The sequence below is a fragment of the Hyalella azteca genome, unplaced genomic scaffold (assembly GCF_000764305.2).
Source record: "Hyalella azteca isolate HAZT.00-mixed unplaced genomic scaffold, Hazt_2.0.2 contig1411, whole genome shotgun sequence".
NCBI classification, from domain to species: domain Eukaryota; kingdom Metazoa; phylum Arthropoda; class Malacostraca; order Amphipoda; family Hyalellidae; genus Hyalella; species Hyalella azteca.
Genome location: NW_025931729.1, coordinates 3,077 through 21,489, shown reverse-complemented (window position 1 = coordinate 21,489; position 18,413 = coordinate 3,077). Strand labels below are relative to the sequence as shown.

General features: G+C 36.7%; 1 protein-coding gene across 1 annotated transcript; it reads left to right on the top strand.

Annotated features, from left to right (window-relative positions):
- Positions 1 to 10,251: 10,251 nt before the first annotated feature.
- On the top strand, positions 10,252 to 16,383 carry LOC108674380. Its single transcript, XM_018162320.2, has 5 exons — positions 10,252 to 10,325; positions 13,417 to 13,831; positions 14,437 to 14,573; positions 15,199 to 15,340; positions 15,684 to 16,383. The coding sequence occupies exons 2-5, from the start codon at positions 13,431 to 13,433 to the stop codon at positions 16,084 to 16,086; spliced, it is 1,083 nt and encodes a 360-aa protein (XP_018017809.1). The 5' UTR covers positions 10,252 to 10,325; positions 13,417 to 13,430; the 3' UTR covers positions 16,087 to 16,383.
- Positions 16,384 to 18,413: the final 2,030 nt, after the last annotated feature.

The window sequence follows — 18,413 nt, the reverse complement described above, 5'->3', positions numbered from 1 at the left end:
CCAACGGATTCGTGGGAGATTGAAGTTCCCCCCTATTATCAGGCTGGGGGCAGGGTCATCAAGTTCAGCCACCCTGGTCTCTATTTCCTTAAGGGTTTTGTTGAAATTTCCCGGCAGACAAGCAGGCGGTCTATAGACTATGGCTACGCACAGGTCATATTTTTTTATGTGAAGTAGCACGTGTTCACCAAATCCCTCAGAGTTTCCAGATTTCGATCTCAATTCTACAGTGCTTATTGCAAGAGAGTTCCTAAGATAGACAATTACTCCACCAATCTTTCTCCCTTCCTTCCTGACCGCGCGGTAGTGTTGGAATCCTTCCATTGTAATTATATCTTTTCTTAGGTGCGACTCCGTTAGTGCAATCATAAAGATCCCACCCTCATCGGCCATCTCACGCAGCACGCCAATCTTGTGACGCGCTCTCAGTGGGAAGAGCCCCTCGATGTTAGCCAGCAGAATGCCAGACTCTTCCCTTATTGGTGCGCTTACCTGCGTCTCCACCACTCTGCCAGGCGCCCCTGGCTCAGCAGCTCCTGCATCTGGAGTTGATTTATTTCCAGCTGCTGAATCTGGTATTGTATTTGTTTCCTCTTTTCTAAAAAAGCACTGAAGTTAACCTCTGGCCTCCCTCGGGGTCCATGCGTCCCTGTCCCATACGCATGGACCCCGAGTAGATCAGTTTTGCAGAGGGTTTTGTTCGAGTTTTTTGTAAATTAATTAATGCACTGATATCTTGTGTGGTGAGTGTGGGGATGTACTGCGTGGTGGTGTATTGTACGGTGATATATTACGAGGTGATGCATTGTGCGGTGATGTATTGGGAGATGATGTATTGTGAGATGATATATTGTGAGGTGATGTATTGTGAGGTGATGTATTGTGAGATGATGTATTGTGAGGTGATGTATTGTGAGGTGATGTATTGTGAGGTGATGTATTGTGAGATGATGTATTTTATTGTATGGTAATGTGTTGTGTGGTGATGTATTGTATGATAATGTATTGTGTGGTGATGTATTGTATGGTAATGTGTTGTGTGGTGATGTATTGCGTGATGATGCATTGCTTGGTGATGTCTTGTATGGTGATGTATTGAGTGGTGATGGCTTGCGTGATGATGTGATGAAGTTTTCTAGCCTTCAGAGAGCATCATGATACAATATGATGTAGGTCACCTCCCTGGTAAAAATATTCATTATGGTCTATAAACTTCACTCGTTTGCCTGCAATAATCCACCAGCGTGGTATATCCGCGCAGTGTTCATTTTCCTTGTTTCCCCTGCGGGTTATTCATTCCAGAGATTCATCTCATTACGAAAAACGCTATCTATTGCTTTAGTTACAAGTGAATATCAATTAGTACCATATTGATTGATGTACGAATTAAAGAGTGAACTAATTCAATTCTGGACTGCAATTCTGCATAAATATGACTAACTTCAACATAAATATGACTATTTGACTTGATCGTTTCAATATCTTTAATTCTTCGAAGTATTTAACTAACATATTCCGAATGACTTCTACATAGCAGGTCTAATATTGAAATTACCAGCATGGGTAAACGTTATTGAATTTGTTGATTTCTCTCCTATGTCAGTGACATTGTGGAAAGAATAGATTACACGACGAAAAAACAGCTGAAACTACTCCGTGAAAATAAAATGGATTTTCAGTTTCCTGTCTTAAAAATTTCAAATTATAGCTGCAAGTAGGCATAAAGAATCGAAACCCAAGCAGCGGCAATTCAGAAATAAGCAATTTATTGTTTTTTACTTTTTGTGGTTCCTCACTTTACTACATAAAAATATCCTTTCAATAAAAATATTACTTGGTATACGTTGGAAAATGTAATACGTTGGAAACTGTAACATTGATTCAATATAATTTCATGCGTTTCTAGCACTACATGACTGTCGTTCCTGAGCATCCCGGTGGTCATCTGAAGTCGTTTCTTAATCGTTACTGCACCTACTATATAAGATAGGTGCAGGCAAAGCTTCAGTACATGTTCAAGAAACAAGCTGAAAAAATTAGATCAGTACTCATTGCAGTGAATGTCGGAGAGCACATTTTCTCGTGCGTGAAGTCACGGACGGACGGACGGACATGACGAGCACAATAGCGCCTTTTTTCCATAAATGTGAAAATGCGCTAAAAAAATAAAGTTGTTCGCTCGGACTTTTTTGAATAAATGTGAAAATGCGCTAAAAAATAAAGTTGTTCGCTCGGACTTTTTTGAATAGTTATATCCTCATATATAGTGAGAGAAACTATGTAAGAGTGAGGAGTAGCTTTGGTAATAATTATTATTTGTAGATTAATCAGATGCTTATGCTGGATAATAAACACAAAAGAAGTGTGGAAGCGAACAGATGTAACAGACCGAACGTCACCCGCAGATTTATGCAAATATTTTATCCTAAATAGTCACATTCATGTGCGCAGTGAGATCCTAATTTTTAGCGCATTATCTCATTTATCGAAAAAAGGCGCTATTATGTTCGTCATGTCCGTCCGCCCGTGACTTCACGCGGACGGACAAGAAAATGTGCTCTCTGTCACTCACTGCAGTGAGTACTGATCTAATTTTTTTATATGTTAGGATTTTAGTTCTGCGTCTTCGGTACGAATGAGCCTAATGTGCTAAATTATTCATTTTTTTTTTCAAATGGATTTTTAGACCTCTTTCATTCATGCATTCATTCGACCCGGAAAATTTTTTCTTAACGTTTCATACATAATAATAACAACAACTCAAAAAATAGTTTTATATATAAGCTACAATCAGATTCATGTATCAAGAAGACTGATATTACGCAAAATTTTTCTGAACTGTGCGTTATATTAGTTCAGAAAACAATCAGGCTGATTTACACATAAAAATTATTAGTGGAGCATCGAGGATTATTATTGTAATGGCATTAGCGTTGTTCTTTCTTGTGCGTATAATAACTTCACACGTTTATGACACTTCTATCTTAACCGATAATAAAGTGTTGTTATAAGTTCTGACTTGTTCGGCGTTCAAATGTAGATTTCACTTCTCGAAATTTTCACGGATAAAAATAGCTGTAGAAATGAGATCAAAAAATCCTGCCGACCAAGGTGCATGTGTCACCTATAAGCAGGACTTAGGTGATAAATCAATCATGCTTTTATCAGGCAGCAGCGGGACTCAGTTTCATAACTTCTTATCAGTTTTCTTAAGAATTTAGAAAGGATCAATGGATAACACATCACTTCATTTCTAAGCATTTACTGTGATAAAACAAATGCGACTTCTCATATTCTAGCGAAATGCATGAGGGAAACCATAATCTTCTGGCAGGATATCACTCGTATCAGCTGGATATATATAGCATAATTGTATGTTCAAAGTTAGTCATGCACTGGAATTTATGAGCTGCTGTAAATATTCTTTGATTCAAAATTCCAAAAATGATTTAAAACGATTCAAAAGCGTTTACGTACATCGTGGTATTACCGTATTACCTCCGTATTGCAGAGAACATTAAAGCATAAAGAACTCTTATCACAAACTGAATCACGATTATAAGAATTAAAGATTGGGATTTCACCGAAAAATATTTACGCTTACTATAATACCATACTATCTAATCTACTGACTCTAATCATAGCAAACAACCTCGAAAACTGACGCCATGGTTTCTTTTATACAACTTAATGTGTACGACGGAAAATTTACGAGTACAACCTTTGGAAAATTCATAAAGAGCTGTTGTGTATATGCCCGATTTAACATGTACTTTAATAAAAAAGAAGGGTCATATTGTCCAAATTGTGAAGCACTTTCATACACACTGACCGATGAGAGACTGTGGGATCGGCGGTAGCACAAAGATCGGCACTCTATTGCTGACCTGCAGCAAACTGGATCAGGATGACTCACACATGGGCAAACAAATATTTTTATGCACGCTAAAAATAAACTAACGAGGCTGTTCACGTGGGGATATTTATCGAAATATTTCCAGCTTGATAAAAGAAATCACGAAAATCAAATTACGGCATCAATGGCGTGAAAATTTCGTACAAAGTAGGGCACTCGGTCGAGAAAGTTTTCTGAAGCAGTAGGAATATATACATATAAATATACATGCTACTGCCTCTGCAGCTCCAATAATTATTACAAACAACATTTTAACTTTATCCAACCAACACAGAGTGCTGTTAAAGAGGGGCGGAATGAATAAGATCTGCTAATAGAATATTGAAAAGGTTAAATAATGAATGCTTTTATCCCGTCATAACATAAATCAGAAGCAAAAATTAGACCATGGGCGGACAATAACCACAGTAGAAAATATTTTTTTCTTGAAAATATGTAAGATAAGTAAAAAATTTTCCTGCATTTTTCACTGAGCCTTTTTTGCCAATAATTTTGATTGCTAAACCGCGTTTCTCCAACCGTGCTTAATTGTGAGCACACTTATATTTTGGTTTAGAGATGACACTGCTGAGGAGTCAATATGACAGAGATACTGCGTGGCAAAGAGAAGCAAATTGTTGGGTTCAATATGGGAATGATCAAATTCCCCTCTAATCCAGAATCCTCAATTCCCCTCTAATTCCCCTCTAGTCCAGAACGCTCAATTCCCTCTAATCCAGAATGCCCAAACTCCCCTCTAATCAAGAATTCCCCTCTAATCCAGAATATCCAAACTCCTCTCTAATCAAGAATTCCCCTCTAATCCAGAATGCACAATTCCCCTCTAATTCCCCTCTAATCCAGAATGCTCAAATTCCACTCCAATCCAGAATTTCCTCAACATATGAAAGGTAAATCTCAGCTTCACATGCAGGTATGAGTTAAATATCATCTGAAAAAACTTGATCATTATTTCGACGATTACATCAGCAGGAACTGCAGGTGCAATAGAAATTTGATCATTCTAATTGCCGTTTCTATACGTAGACGCTCGAATCCGCTCTTAATATTGTGCACATGAAATTTGAAAATATAACGCCAATCTATACCCTTGCTCCTATCTTTTCATGTTCACCTACTTGTTTGAATGCAAAAACCGTCGTGCATATATCATCTAGATTTTCATGTCATCTACATGTTTTTGAATATTTATTAGATTGTTTGTGAAAGCAATTTAAGCAACAACTTAGGAAAGGAATGCCAGTTCACACTATACAAAGCAAATCAGGTAATCAGCTATACATACTGGAGACAATATACATATATAAGTTCAATCGTGATCAAAATGCGGCCGTTTCCGGCACATGCCGTTTTGGAGATGGGAAGAAATCTAACTAAAGTAGAATTAAAATCTGATACTAGTATTTAAGATTTATTTTTTACCTATCCGTATCTAGATAACGAGTGCCTTCAAATCACATCTGAACTTGCTGCTCCTGACACTTGATACAAACTGGATGAATAGCTGCTTCATTATGATTAACTTCGTAGTCAGTCACCAGGGCCTATACTTTCAAAAAAAGTTACGAGATCGTAAGTTCATCAGCCAATCATTGATGGCTTTTCAAGCAAAATCCTCCAATCATAGACAAGATAATAGAGCGTAAGTACTTCCATTCACTTAGCGAGTTTTGAACGTATGGCCCCAAATCATTAGTAATAGTGGAAACTTACAGCTCCCTAATTCCTGGAAATGCATCAACATAATCTGATCGAAAAAAATGCCGTGCTGAAACGAAGTCAAAAATTGCCTATCCTCAAATCCGGAAGCAAACTGAAATTGTTAAAAGCTTGCACGCTTCTTGTTGTTGCTTCCAGCTAGGTAGCCAAAAATATGTCCAATATCACCGAAAAATTTGTATGTTATGGGCAAAAAATTGAAAAATTATTTTTTCGATTAACTCTCTACTTGCCACCTCATGTTTCTGAGCCTCACCACTGGGGCGGGCCGCATTCATTGGAAAATGTTGAAACTATATAGCTATAGGGTGGAGCAGTATATGGAAACGTGGTGTCTGGTCAATGAAACGGAAAACCTTTTCATAAAATAAAAGACAAACCATTTCTTTGCTTTACAATTTGAGAACTTGTACAGCAATGTGTTTCTTTGCCAGTACAATGTGAATTGTGACTGACGTTATACACGATTGTTCCAACGAGTCGCCGTATATAGGCAAGTGACATCATGCATCAGCGACTATTAAGCTGGTTATCAGTGAGTTAACAAAAAATTATTTTTTTTAAAGCCACTTTTGAAAGACAATTAGATCTAAAAAAGAAGAAATGTTTAATCAAAACATTAAGGAAGTGAACAATGCGGTTTAGTGTGATTAGCCATAACAAAAAGAGCTTTGATGATCAGTTCTGCATGCAGTTAAAGCGTCACAGCAGTTGCCACATCACCAATTTCTGGCCGAATAACTTTTCCAGAAACGATTTCTGAAGAATCAGTTCTTAATATATCCGATAATGAGTCCAATATGTGGGAAGACGTATGCGAAGAATTTATTTTCATTGCTGTGTTATAATGGCGTTATTTATCCCTGTATTGTCTTAAATCACTTCTTTCTAACATGACTCGGCCGAATAGTAATTTTCAAAATGATTACGCCAATATATAGCAAGGAATTTTGGCTCTGTTTGAGCACCGTCTTGTAAAATTGGACTGCCATTCAATCTCAGAGGAATGCTGTTAGTTTCTTCATGGTTCTACTTTCCATGATAGAGTCAATTTCTTATTCTTTGCCTGCTCCTCCAAATAAGAGCGATCGGACTCCAAAATCTTTTCAGATTCCAGACACACTTTTTTGAAGGCCGGGCCGACTTGACTCATAAGTTCTAATACTCCATTTTTGGTTAACCTGCTCTTAGGCAGGTGCAGCTCGTAATTCCTGCTCATCAATAGAATCTAGTTAGTATTTACTAGTCAAAAATGTCTATTCAAAACTCCATAATCTAAGTTAAGTAACGTGTAAGTGGTTCTTAAACAATTCATGAAAAAAGTAAGAATGTTATTGACTGGAAATGTGCCCTCCTTAAAAAAAATCTAAACAAAATTTTTAGTCCAAAATTTTATCATAATGCAATGAAGAACAGCTTATTTTTCAATTGCTTCATATGATTAGAGCTTCCTAAATGTCATGGCATAAAGGGTACATATTTGCAAGTAAAAAGTTGCGATTGTTAATTAAAAAAAATATTAGCTTAAGTTTTGATTCATTATACCAGGTAGGCATTCTTAATTTCAGATACAAAACGCACTTTGGATAATCTTTTGGCACCAGCTTCTCCGCCACGTCCATGAGCGATGGAATCTCATCGTCTTCCAGCTTGACGCAAGTCAGGCAAGTGTCATGTACAAAATTTATCTGAAGAGGGTTGTTGCCGCTGAGTTCCCGTTTTGGATCCACGGATACATCTGGAAATCAAGCACAAGCAAATTTCATCTTCCAGTCGATTGGTACAGTATTTCTCAAAAGACAACAGTGATGTTCTTATCGCAACTCAGATGAAATAACTTGTTCTCACATTATTCGTAGCAGTCAGTGAGAAGTTTCCACCCTTCGCATTCACTCATATCTACCCCACCGCATCCCCACTCCATGTGTATGTCGTGCCGAAATCGCGAAATTACCGATTCTATGGAATCGACAGCCAATTTGCCTAACGTGTAGAATCAACATTTTGTTGCTGATTTAGAATATCGGACATTATAGTTAGAGTTAGAACATAAATCGACATTAAAGTTAGAAAATGTTTGGTCAATTTGGTCAAGTTCCTTTATTTTTACGTATTAAAAAATTTGGCTTGCTGACCTAACCCCAGATTCCTATAGTATAGTATACAGATTCGGCAAAATGGCTGCTGATTCAATAGAATCGACAATTCCCACGATTTCGGCGGGACGTGTACATCCTAACAACACATCCCATTTAGAATTACATCCGCCTGCTGCTCACTTCTTTTGCAGTCCCTGGCGCTGAGCGACTCCATGTCTTCGTCTGTTTTCAAATGCAGACCGAGTTCCTCCAGCTCTTCCATATGTTGGCGCGTTTGGTATGTCACGTAGCCGTAAAAACTTTTGAGTTTTGACCTGTGACTTGAAATGGAATCGAGAGGAATATTAATTTTATGTCCGTCGGTTAATCCCTCCACTAATCCGAGCACCCAAATTTATATGCATCTTCACCAAATATTGAAGTGAAATATATAAACACTAAACAGATCGTCGGAGTAGGGACAGACAGTAGTGAAAGCTAAGAGATTTCGTATGAAATCATTCATTCGATTTGTGAAAATATCTAAAGAAATTTTCTCAAGAAGCCTCATAAAAATTATTATTTTAAAACAATATATACTTAGAAGTGGGACGTGCGCGCTCCCGTAGTCTTTATTTAATTCAGATACCAAACGAATTTACTTAAGATACATGATCATATGGTGGTTATTCGTTTTAACACTTCAGGGAGCATAATGAAACACGTTTTTCAAGAGACACTGCCGATTATACGATTAACAGGACTCGCTTACCCATGCCCAGTGTTGATGAACTTTTCCATTCTGTCGCAGTCGCTAAGACGCACTTTTCGTGTACGAAACGATTCTAGGATACGTAGATCAATTTCACAACCTGCATCGGCTAATTTGACAAGGAGTTCGTCTAAATGCACCACAGGATTTTCAGCGGTAGAAATCACAAGAACCTGTTGACTTTCAGGCTTTTCTTTTCTCCTAAGGCGTAATATGGCTTCCTGCGATTCGCGATTCCCTTCTATTTTCCAACAATGCGAGGCATGTCTTTGCTCTGAATTGGCGTTTATTGTTACCAGGTAAAGATTTGACATTTTTAATTTTGATGAAGCCTTGGTTGTCTAAGTAGAAAAAGACCTGTCAAAAACATGAGAGAAAACAGCCATTGAACTATTTAATAAAAACTTAAATTTGCATTCGGGTTATACTAGCAGGGCAGTACATAGAATTTTTTTTCTGACAAGCATTTTTTGCTATGTGAGAATCGATTTATAATATCATAATATAAAATTTATTTTTTAAAATCTCCAACCGGTAAGCAGCAACAAAAACCTTCAATTAGTTTTTAAATAAGATCGTATTTTTAAATTGCCAGCAACTGAGAAATAGGACATCAATTAGGAAATTACCTCTCCATAAATGAAAACATATTTTTATAGCGGAAATCAAATGCTCAAAGAACTTCAAATTGGTACCTTGCAGATTATAAACATTGAATTATTAGGATAAAAAGTTCGAATTTGGCACAGAATCTAAATCGACATCGCGTTGAGCTGAATGGAACGTAAGAAAAATTTGAAAAAATTCCTATCTGAATACAGTTTGATCAAACGATATGATATGAGTTCGATGAATGCAACCAAATAATTTTGCCTGTTTAATAGTATTGCCTCGAGGAAATCATGAGAATGATGGTAAGAGTAATGATGCATCATTATATATAAATACATTGCTTCAATTGGTTGTAAGAAGGCATTGCGTACAATTCAAATCAAAAATAATTGAAATATATAAGTGCAAATGCTATGAATAGCATCATCTGTTAGAACTCTTGAAGACTACTACAATTAAATATCATACCATTTCATAACCCATTTATATAACAGATTGAAAAAGTTTCGGCGCATACTACTATAATAACTTACTATCAATTTGAATAACAATGTGATATAAAAATGTTTGTGTTTACATTACTAATACTGTTACAATATCTTTGCATTGAAAAAAATATCTTTCGCTTGGCTGGCTCCAAAATTAATTACAGGTTCATTCTATATAGTTTTTGTCAACAATTTCTACTGCAGGTGTCTGATTACGTAGCTATAAGAAAGTCTTTCATCTCAAAAATTTTTTGCTGCACTAGGTGGTGTCCATTTTCGACCAAATTTTTTATTTATAGTTTTAATTTCACTCACTCAAGTCTGGGATAAATTTGCAGATCAGAATTTTTTTGCACATTTCAAAGCACTGCGTTACATCACGGATAACCGAATACTATATCCCTTCTTGATTTTATGCTATTCAAGTTCCAACGGCCCAAGTACTGCATGAATGCCAATCTATTGAGAACTAAGTCGAATCCGTTAGATGTGAACACTCACGGGGAACGCAAGTGAATATGTAAGTTGTTTTTGAAAGCATTTGCAACTTTTGCGTTGATCCCACTCTCTTATCAGCAGAAGATAAGTTTGCTGATAAGATATCGCCGTTTTAGGGGATCTGCCCCAGGTTCTCAGTTGTCTACTTCCCTTGGATGTTAACAGGTCGCTAGATCCTCAGTGCGTACTAGGTCTAGACTCCTTTGTGTTCCAGACTCCTTAGTCCAGGTTCAAGACTGCTGGTAAGAGATAACACAAATGAAATGAATAAAATATAAGACAAATCTGGTCACTAAAATATATACAGGTCAATACTTATTGATCTATATATACAAAATCATACTAGAATATACATATGTTCAGGGAATAAATGACAAACCGGATGACACGACAGAGTATTAACAAATATTAACTGACACGACACACATACACACCTTGCCATGGGATTCTGTAATAGATATTAGAAAAACCTATTTTCTGGATTTAACCTACAGATTGCTCGGGATCAAAATCATGAATACATAAAATACATGAATACATAAATATATAATAAAAATCAGTAAGAAAATTAATAATAGAATAATGCTCACTACTACCCCATAAATATATCTTGATGATAAATAACTCCTACGGTGTTCAATGACGAACAATGGAAATTTTAATTGCTTTGTTTTTTTTATGACGCATAGGATTATCACCATTATCTATCAGTGTAGATATATTAGTGATACGCACCTATAAGCTGTCAGTGCTTCGTCGGCATTTACAGTGCCTGACTCACAGCCTACTCGTTATCACTGAACATCTAAACAAATTCAACAAATTAGTTTTTTAGCTCAAAATACTGCTTTCATGGCTAAAAATATAATATGTGAAAGAATTAATTGGAGTGTGTTTTTTGGCTCTACAGTGTACAAATAAACTTTTGTTAGGACTGTTCATAAAAAAAATTGATCGTGCCTAGAGTCTTCTTCTAGGACTCTAGAATGAAACTCTTGTTTGAGAGTGAAATTAAATACAGAATCAGCTTTCGAAACCAACTAAATATTTTTGGCTGAGATCTCAATGAAAAATTTTCTTGTTCAAGATTTATAAATACTAACATTAATGCGTAAGAGGAGCATCTCGATCATAAATTGAAAATTTTGCCTTTTCATTTTTCTTGACTCATTTTGTAGCTGCTGAAGAGGCGCGTCTAACTCAGTACATCGCATGTATGTGCGTGCTCTAGTTTCTGCGTGAAGCAATTCCAAAAATGTATACAATGAACGTTTTTTAACAATATATTAAAAAATTTCGTTAAATTAAATCCGTATATATATAGATCATTATTTATGTTAATTGCAAAGTGTTTGCACTCATTTGAAAGCTACAAACTAGACGCGTTCAACAAATTTTTATAAATGATTATTTTTCTAACAATATTTACAAATTTTAATTTAAAAATGGTATTTATATATCATTATTTGCGTTAATTGCAAAGTGTTTGCACTCGTTTGAAAACTACAAAAGATGAGCGTTCAAGAAAGCATATATCATGGATGTACATGCAATAATTTACCACAAAAGTCGCATATACAGCTTATTATTCACGTTAAACTGTAAAAGAATAAGTCTAACGATGCGTTCTGGCCCCCTAAGCGCAACTAATTGGCAATGGGAAAGCTACAATATAAAGCAATTCTTTTGGCATATCCTCCTTTTTTCAGTAAAATTTACTTATTTGGCTCTCCTGAAGAATTAAAATTTCCAAAATGCGTCATCTTAAAAATACATTTCCTCCTATGATTTTCAAGCAACAGCATTGAGAGATATAACATTCGATTAAAAAAAAATCTATAGAATGCTCTTAGCATTTTTGTAATTTCGTTTTAGTTTGCATTATATTTTGCAAAAATATAATCTGGGGCAAAAATCGAAAAACGGGTGATAAAACCCCCCACCCATATAAATAAGAATTTGGAAAAAAAGATACGGCGAATCGCTGGATATAATTTTTATGAATCGAATGATATGTATCTCGATGTTGTAGCACGTTAATTGAATGAGGAGATGGATTTTGAAAAAATGCCTCCTTTTTCCGTTTTCTATGAAGTTCGCGTTTTCTGTCATTTTTTTCGAAAAATTCCCACGTCCAAGAAAATTTTAAATTTTTGTTTTACATATGTGTACCAAGTTTCAAAGTGATCCGTCCGTAAATAAAAAAGTTTTTTGGAGGGAGACGCTCCCCTTAACCACCTTATATAGTGCTCACAGTTTTCGGTTCGCGATCTTGATCGCCAAAGACCAAAGCTGCCAGGCAAATCGATTCGAGGTTTCGCCCCAGTAGGCTTTCGAGTATAGGTTTCGCCCAGTAAGCTGATTGAATCGACGTTGTAACAACTACCTATTACAACGTTGAGATCAGGGTGCAAAGAGATTCAGAATGAAAATTGAAGAAATGTCATTCACGAAACTTCGTGCTGACGTTACAATGAAACATTGAATCAATGTTGCTACTACGACATTGCGGCAACATCAAATTCTTTGGTTGAATAAACGTTGAAAAACCAACCTTTTTTCAACGTTGGGATCGCGTTGAAAATAGGTTTTGAATGAAAAGTAAAGCAACGTTTTTCCTGAAACGTCGCACTGACACTTCAATGCAATGTTGCAACCGGATTTCATTATACATGTTTTATCGTAACTGTTACATTACATGAGCATCTCATTGCAATAATTTGTATGTAATTAGATATAGATATACTACTTACAACCCGATCTAATCACTTCACTTTAATTCTTCGCTGGAAGAACCATTCGACCATAGCAAGATTCGAACCCGGGATCGCGGCAGACCGCGATTCGACGGTCTGCCACTTCGACGTTGAATAACGTCGATATTTTTACGTTTAATGTTGATTTACTTTTAAACGTTCAATTGATGTTGATTTCAGGTTAAAATGTTAAGCGACCCTAATTAAACGTCCAATCAATGTCGAAATCTGACAAAAACTAGAAGAGACGTAAAACAACCTTATTTTAACGTTGCAAGAACGTCGACATTGGTACTTTAAATGTTGATATATTTCTAAACGTTGAATCAATGTTGATTTCAGGATGAAATGTGACCAGTTTTTTTAAACGTTGAATCAATGTTGATTCCAGGTTAAAATCTGACCAAGTGTACGATTAATGACCAGCTAGACAATGCATTACAATTTTCAAGGAATCGAACAATTATTTGGCTTATTTTTATTTCCCATGCAGTCGAGCCACCGTGATTCCTGAAATCAACCGATAATCAACTTTATTTCAGCGTCCGATGCCTAATTTGACACCTGACCTTTTCAGATTCAGGATCAAGCATGGAGATAAATGAAATCGTGAATTTGAATAAAAGAATGGATAGCAGAGATATCATGAATTTATCTGAAAGCGGAGAAGTGATCCCAATTATAGTTATTTTTTCGCATATACAAGAAAAACTTCGCCCGCTGGTTAGGGCTTTACAGACGATCACCGGAGAATGCCAGACGCAACAATTCTTAATCGACCACGAGGGACCGAAAGCTCCCCCGTTGAGCTGTGGAGCAACCTTAGTCCGTTCTCTCGGCGACGATCCCGTCGTGCGTTTGCATCGTCTACTGATCGCTCTTGCCAAAGCCAAACAAGATATTCATCTGCATATCATGGACTCGTTCTGGTCAAAAGACGTGATTTTGACGGACTGTAGCCGACTGGAGCCTTTTCTGAGTGCAGGTTATGGGTATGTAATGTGGCAAGGATTATAGTTGAATTTCAATCAGGAATTAATTTTAGATAGCATGGGTATGCTATACGTTGTCATTTCGTCTAGGCATATCTTAGAGTGTGCTATTAAATAAGAGTTATCTTAGAGTTTAAAGTTTGCTATCAAATAAAGTTTGCTCTAATAGTCGACTTATATAAAAGATCCCAATGGAACTTCGGGTCAATCTCCTCTGATTTTCCGTTTTACTGATCGAGTGTAATTTTGACTTTGGCATGTACGAGGCTTTTCGCGGTATCGTTGATTTTCCCTGCATTTCATAAATTTTCTGCTTAGTCTCGTTTGTAACATCGTCATTAAAGATTTAGGAAATTACTTATCTAATAGTGAATTCCTTTCTTCTTCATAATGCTGAAGTTTTACCATTCGTAATTTAGGTACTATTCGAATGTTAAAAATATGTCCGTAGGTCTGGTTATATTTCTGGATTCCCCATTTTCAAATTAAAAGGGAATTTCAGTACGTACAATGTGAATAAATTAATTTTAACCGCATAAAAATTATTGAATTAAAATCGTAGTTACTTCGATTACTATTCCTAATTTCCATTTCACACGCTACAGAAGTTCATTGAAGACTTTCTTTGGCCACGTTGAGCCCTGTACTCTGGCGAAGATGACGTCATTCAGCACTCTGGGTCTACGCCTTGAGTCGGCAGAAGACGTGGCTACTCTAAACTCCGTGAAATGCAACGATAAACGTTAGTGTCCTTGTTGCTGCTAAAACCATTATTAGGCGTTTGTAAAAGTGAGTACGTAGGCAAGACAATATAGGGTTCGTTCTCGGACATTTTGCAGAACGTCGGGCCGCTACAGCACACTGAGAAAAATGAATGTATCACAAGGCACCAATTTTCGTCACACCAATTTTCACTTTTGTCCGGCCAAATTTGGCCTTGATGGCCCACATAAGGGTGAAAAATGTATCGCTTTTTCGACAAAAGTCATTCATTCGTTTCTCTCTGAGCGCGTTTTCAGAAAAATGAATAATGTGCGGGAGGTAATAATGAAAATCATAAAACTTAAATCATGATGATCAACATTGAGGAAATGAGTGGGGGCTGCAAAAAGGGAGTGGGGATATATTGTGCTAAAATTTAGACTTATATTTGTCTTGGTCAGTATATACTGTCCTATAAGCCTTTAAAAGAAGGTGTTATTGGAGTGTATAGCTATATATTTGGCGTTGTTTTGATGCTTCATTCATCAAGCCAATAGTGGAGTGGACATGGGTAGCGCCAAAAACGAAAATAGAAAAGTAGTTGATATGATACAGCATCAGGTAAGGACATGAGAGCTCAAGTTTGTATCATGCTTGTTATGCAGATGTCGCTGTGAGCCGCAGCCTAAAGCCTGAGGACATCTTGCTGCCGCTTAATTCACTTGTAAAATTGCACTGCGTGGAGCTGGAAGACAGGGAGGTGCCGTGGCTGCTAGACCTGGTGACCCGGCTGTGTTCGACCAACGGGTGCGTAAAAAACAAGTCGACGAATGGGCTATCATCTTGCACCGTCTCATTACCTATCGTAGTATTTTGAAGAAACCTTGATGATTGATCAACAAGTGTCTGCTCTACTCGCTCATTATATGTGGGGTTAAGAGCGTACAAAAACAAAGTTTATTGCTAATTATTCATTCAAACCTGCAGAGGAGACCTTTACTTCGCAGAATTGTGCAAACCAAATTTATGGAATCGCCTTCACAAATTCCATCAAAGTTAGTCATTAAAGCATTTGTATACATCGAAATGTCTTAAATACACAAATAACTGCCAGTGTAAACATGTAACGCAATATTTTCTCCATCTTCAGCTGTGAACTCATCCTACCTCGGTGTCACCTGACATGCAAAGGCACAACTCAGCTGCTTAAAGGCATAAATCAGTTGCAGAGAAAAGCTGCCACGTATCCAGCGCCAGTGCGCCCGCGTTCGAACAGCAGCAAAACCGAACCAATCGGGACGGCAATCAAATTTCTGCCAAAAAAACATCAATGCTTCAGCACCAAGCGTTGCTTGATGAGCAAGATGAACGAACGCAGTCGACCAGCCCGCCTTGTTCCTGCGCGGTCGATGGTCAGCAGGAATCCTCCTGCTGAAGCTATGCTTACCACCCTTAAGAGATCAAGATCCCCAAAGGCCTCGGAGTACCTGAAGTGTAATTTAGGTCGAGCTGATACACCAGCTTCGAAGGCTACCAAGCGTCAACGGCTATGAAGATTAAGATACCTTGAATAAATGCACTGCGATTTTGTTAAATTATTATTAGTAAATTATCAATTATTAAATTAAATTAAAAATTAATTCAAAAAGAGGAAGATTTCAGACATGCAATTCCGGTTTCATGAATACGTAATAATTATTGCTGCACGGACTCTCGGGCACTATTTCACGATATTGTTTTACAGGTTGATTCCGAGAGTTAATAAAGATATATCATGTAATGAAGCTACCGCACCTATATGGCGTCCATTTTTGTAACTTATATCGTGCTTGATTAATTTCTGTTATTGATGTCAAGAAAGAAAGTTTAATGATTAAATTCATTATTGTACCCTTAAATATTGTCTATCTAATATTTCAAATTATCAAATTATGATTAAATAATGTGTAGCATTCATCGAAATTCTAATATAATAACAAATTTAATGCGTTGCACTAGGCTGTATAGTGCCTATATTCAGTGATTTATTTTATTGTGGGGCCTAAGGTGTGACACTTTGCGCATGTGAAATTCAGTTATAGGTACTATAGCGGCAGTCGGTTACCACTTTGTGATGATAAATAAATAAAAATTATTCTAATGAAGAGAGGTTTCAGGCATTTGATTCTATTTTCGTGAATATGCAATTATTATTGCTGTACGGACTCTTGGGTACTATTTCATGATATTATTGTTTTACAGGTTGATTTTGAGAGTTAATGAACATATATCATTCGGCTGTGCGCACTCACGCCGAACCGTGCAACGTTCCAGTGTCCGACACCGACTTCAAGGTTCAGCTTCTAGTTCTGTTGCATCCGATATGCCTATTTTGGAATCCTTGTATATTTTTAAAGAGATGCCTAGTTTAAATGAAGCCTTCAGTTCTTATCCACTAAAAATTGTGAATAGATAAATTGTGTATTTAGTTTATTACTCTGCCATTTGCCTGTAAATTAAGGTTTTTTAACTTCTGTATTTTTTTCTTCTCAATCCAAACTTTATTAACTTCTGATCGCATTTGTGTTCTAGATTTATCGAACTGACGATGGAGCTGGACTCCGAAACGTTTTCATGCAATAGAGATATGTTGAATTTTTGTGGAGTTTTCTTCGCTTTTAGATTTCTAGTGAATCTGTGATTCAAGCAATCTAGTGGCATTAATATGTATCACTTGTATTCAAGCAACCGCGCCCTTATAGCGCTCATTTCTGTGATTGTGCTACAATAAGAACTGTATAGTGATTGAACTGGGATATAATAAAAACGTGATTAAATAAAACTATTATATAACTGTTATTTTTTATATAACGCATTAGGATTAGATACATTATTCGTACCCTTGAATATTGGCTTTTTGCTTAAATTATATTTTTTTGCAATGAATATGAGATTAAACATTGCCTTCAGCCCTTCAGCAACAACGCACGTAAATTGGCCCCGGTATCCGGAATGAAGAGCTAAGATTCTCCTTCCGTAATAGATGAATAACTGGCAAAACTCTAGTACAAGTAGACCTCGGCTATTTCTTGGCATCATCATTGCCATGAGCAGTTAACATGACTTTATAGCGACCATGTATATAAGTTTCCTCGTGTTACCCCCGAAACTCATTTCCCAGGACAGTTATCAGCCTATCATAATTTAGCGCAGTTACCCGTCAATTCAAACTTCCGATATTTGTCCGCGACATTTCATTTATTAGCATTAAGAAGTACCATATGTGATCCAAATACTGTTGAATATAAGTTTGCAACGTATGCCTAATTTTAGCACGGACCTTGTCCGATATATTACTGAGTGATGCCAGTTTGTTAAGATTAATTTGCAAAACTGTTCTAGCTTATGTAACCTTGTCGCTAAACTTCGATTCAATTAATCAGGAAAACTTCTCCCTGAAAAAATTTAGACTGATATTTTATTTACGAGCGGAGTTATACTGATTCAACATAGAGATAGAATCCCATACTCGCCATAGGGATCCAGCCGACCCTGCCTGGGGGCTCGCGGTTCTCAGTCAGAGCCTTAAGAGCCCCGTGGAGCGGCCGCCAGCCTCGTCAATCCCTATGAGGGTTCTTAACAATGAAGGCAACCAATAACTCTCCTCCTAAATAAGATACAAGTCTGAAATTTGGAATGGTGATCTGGCTAATTATTTTCAATTAGCGGACAGTAAGATATATTATGTAAACTATGTATTACCACTTTTATCACGAACAAAAATTTTAAACCATATGAGGATCGTAAAATGAGCGACTTTTTCTAACGCGACAACATTTTCTAACATTTTCGCGAAACAAGTTAATTTAACTATTTATTCTTCATTGATCTCTACACAAAG

Bases quoted from the DNA above. Each gene is read 5' to 3' on its own strand.
- LOC108674380 (XM_018162320.2), top strand. From the start codon at position 13,431: ATGGAGATAAATGAAATCGTGAATTTGAATAAAAGAATGGATAGCAGA. The intron at 14,574-15,198 runs GTTAGTGTCCTT...CTTGTTATGCAG, and splicing joins CGTGAAATGCAACGATAAAC to ATGTCGCTGTGAGCCGCAGC. The intron at 15,341-15,683 runs GTGCGTAAAAAA...CTCCATCTTCAG, and splicing joins CGGCTGTGTTCGACCAACGG to CTGTGAACTCATCCTACCTC.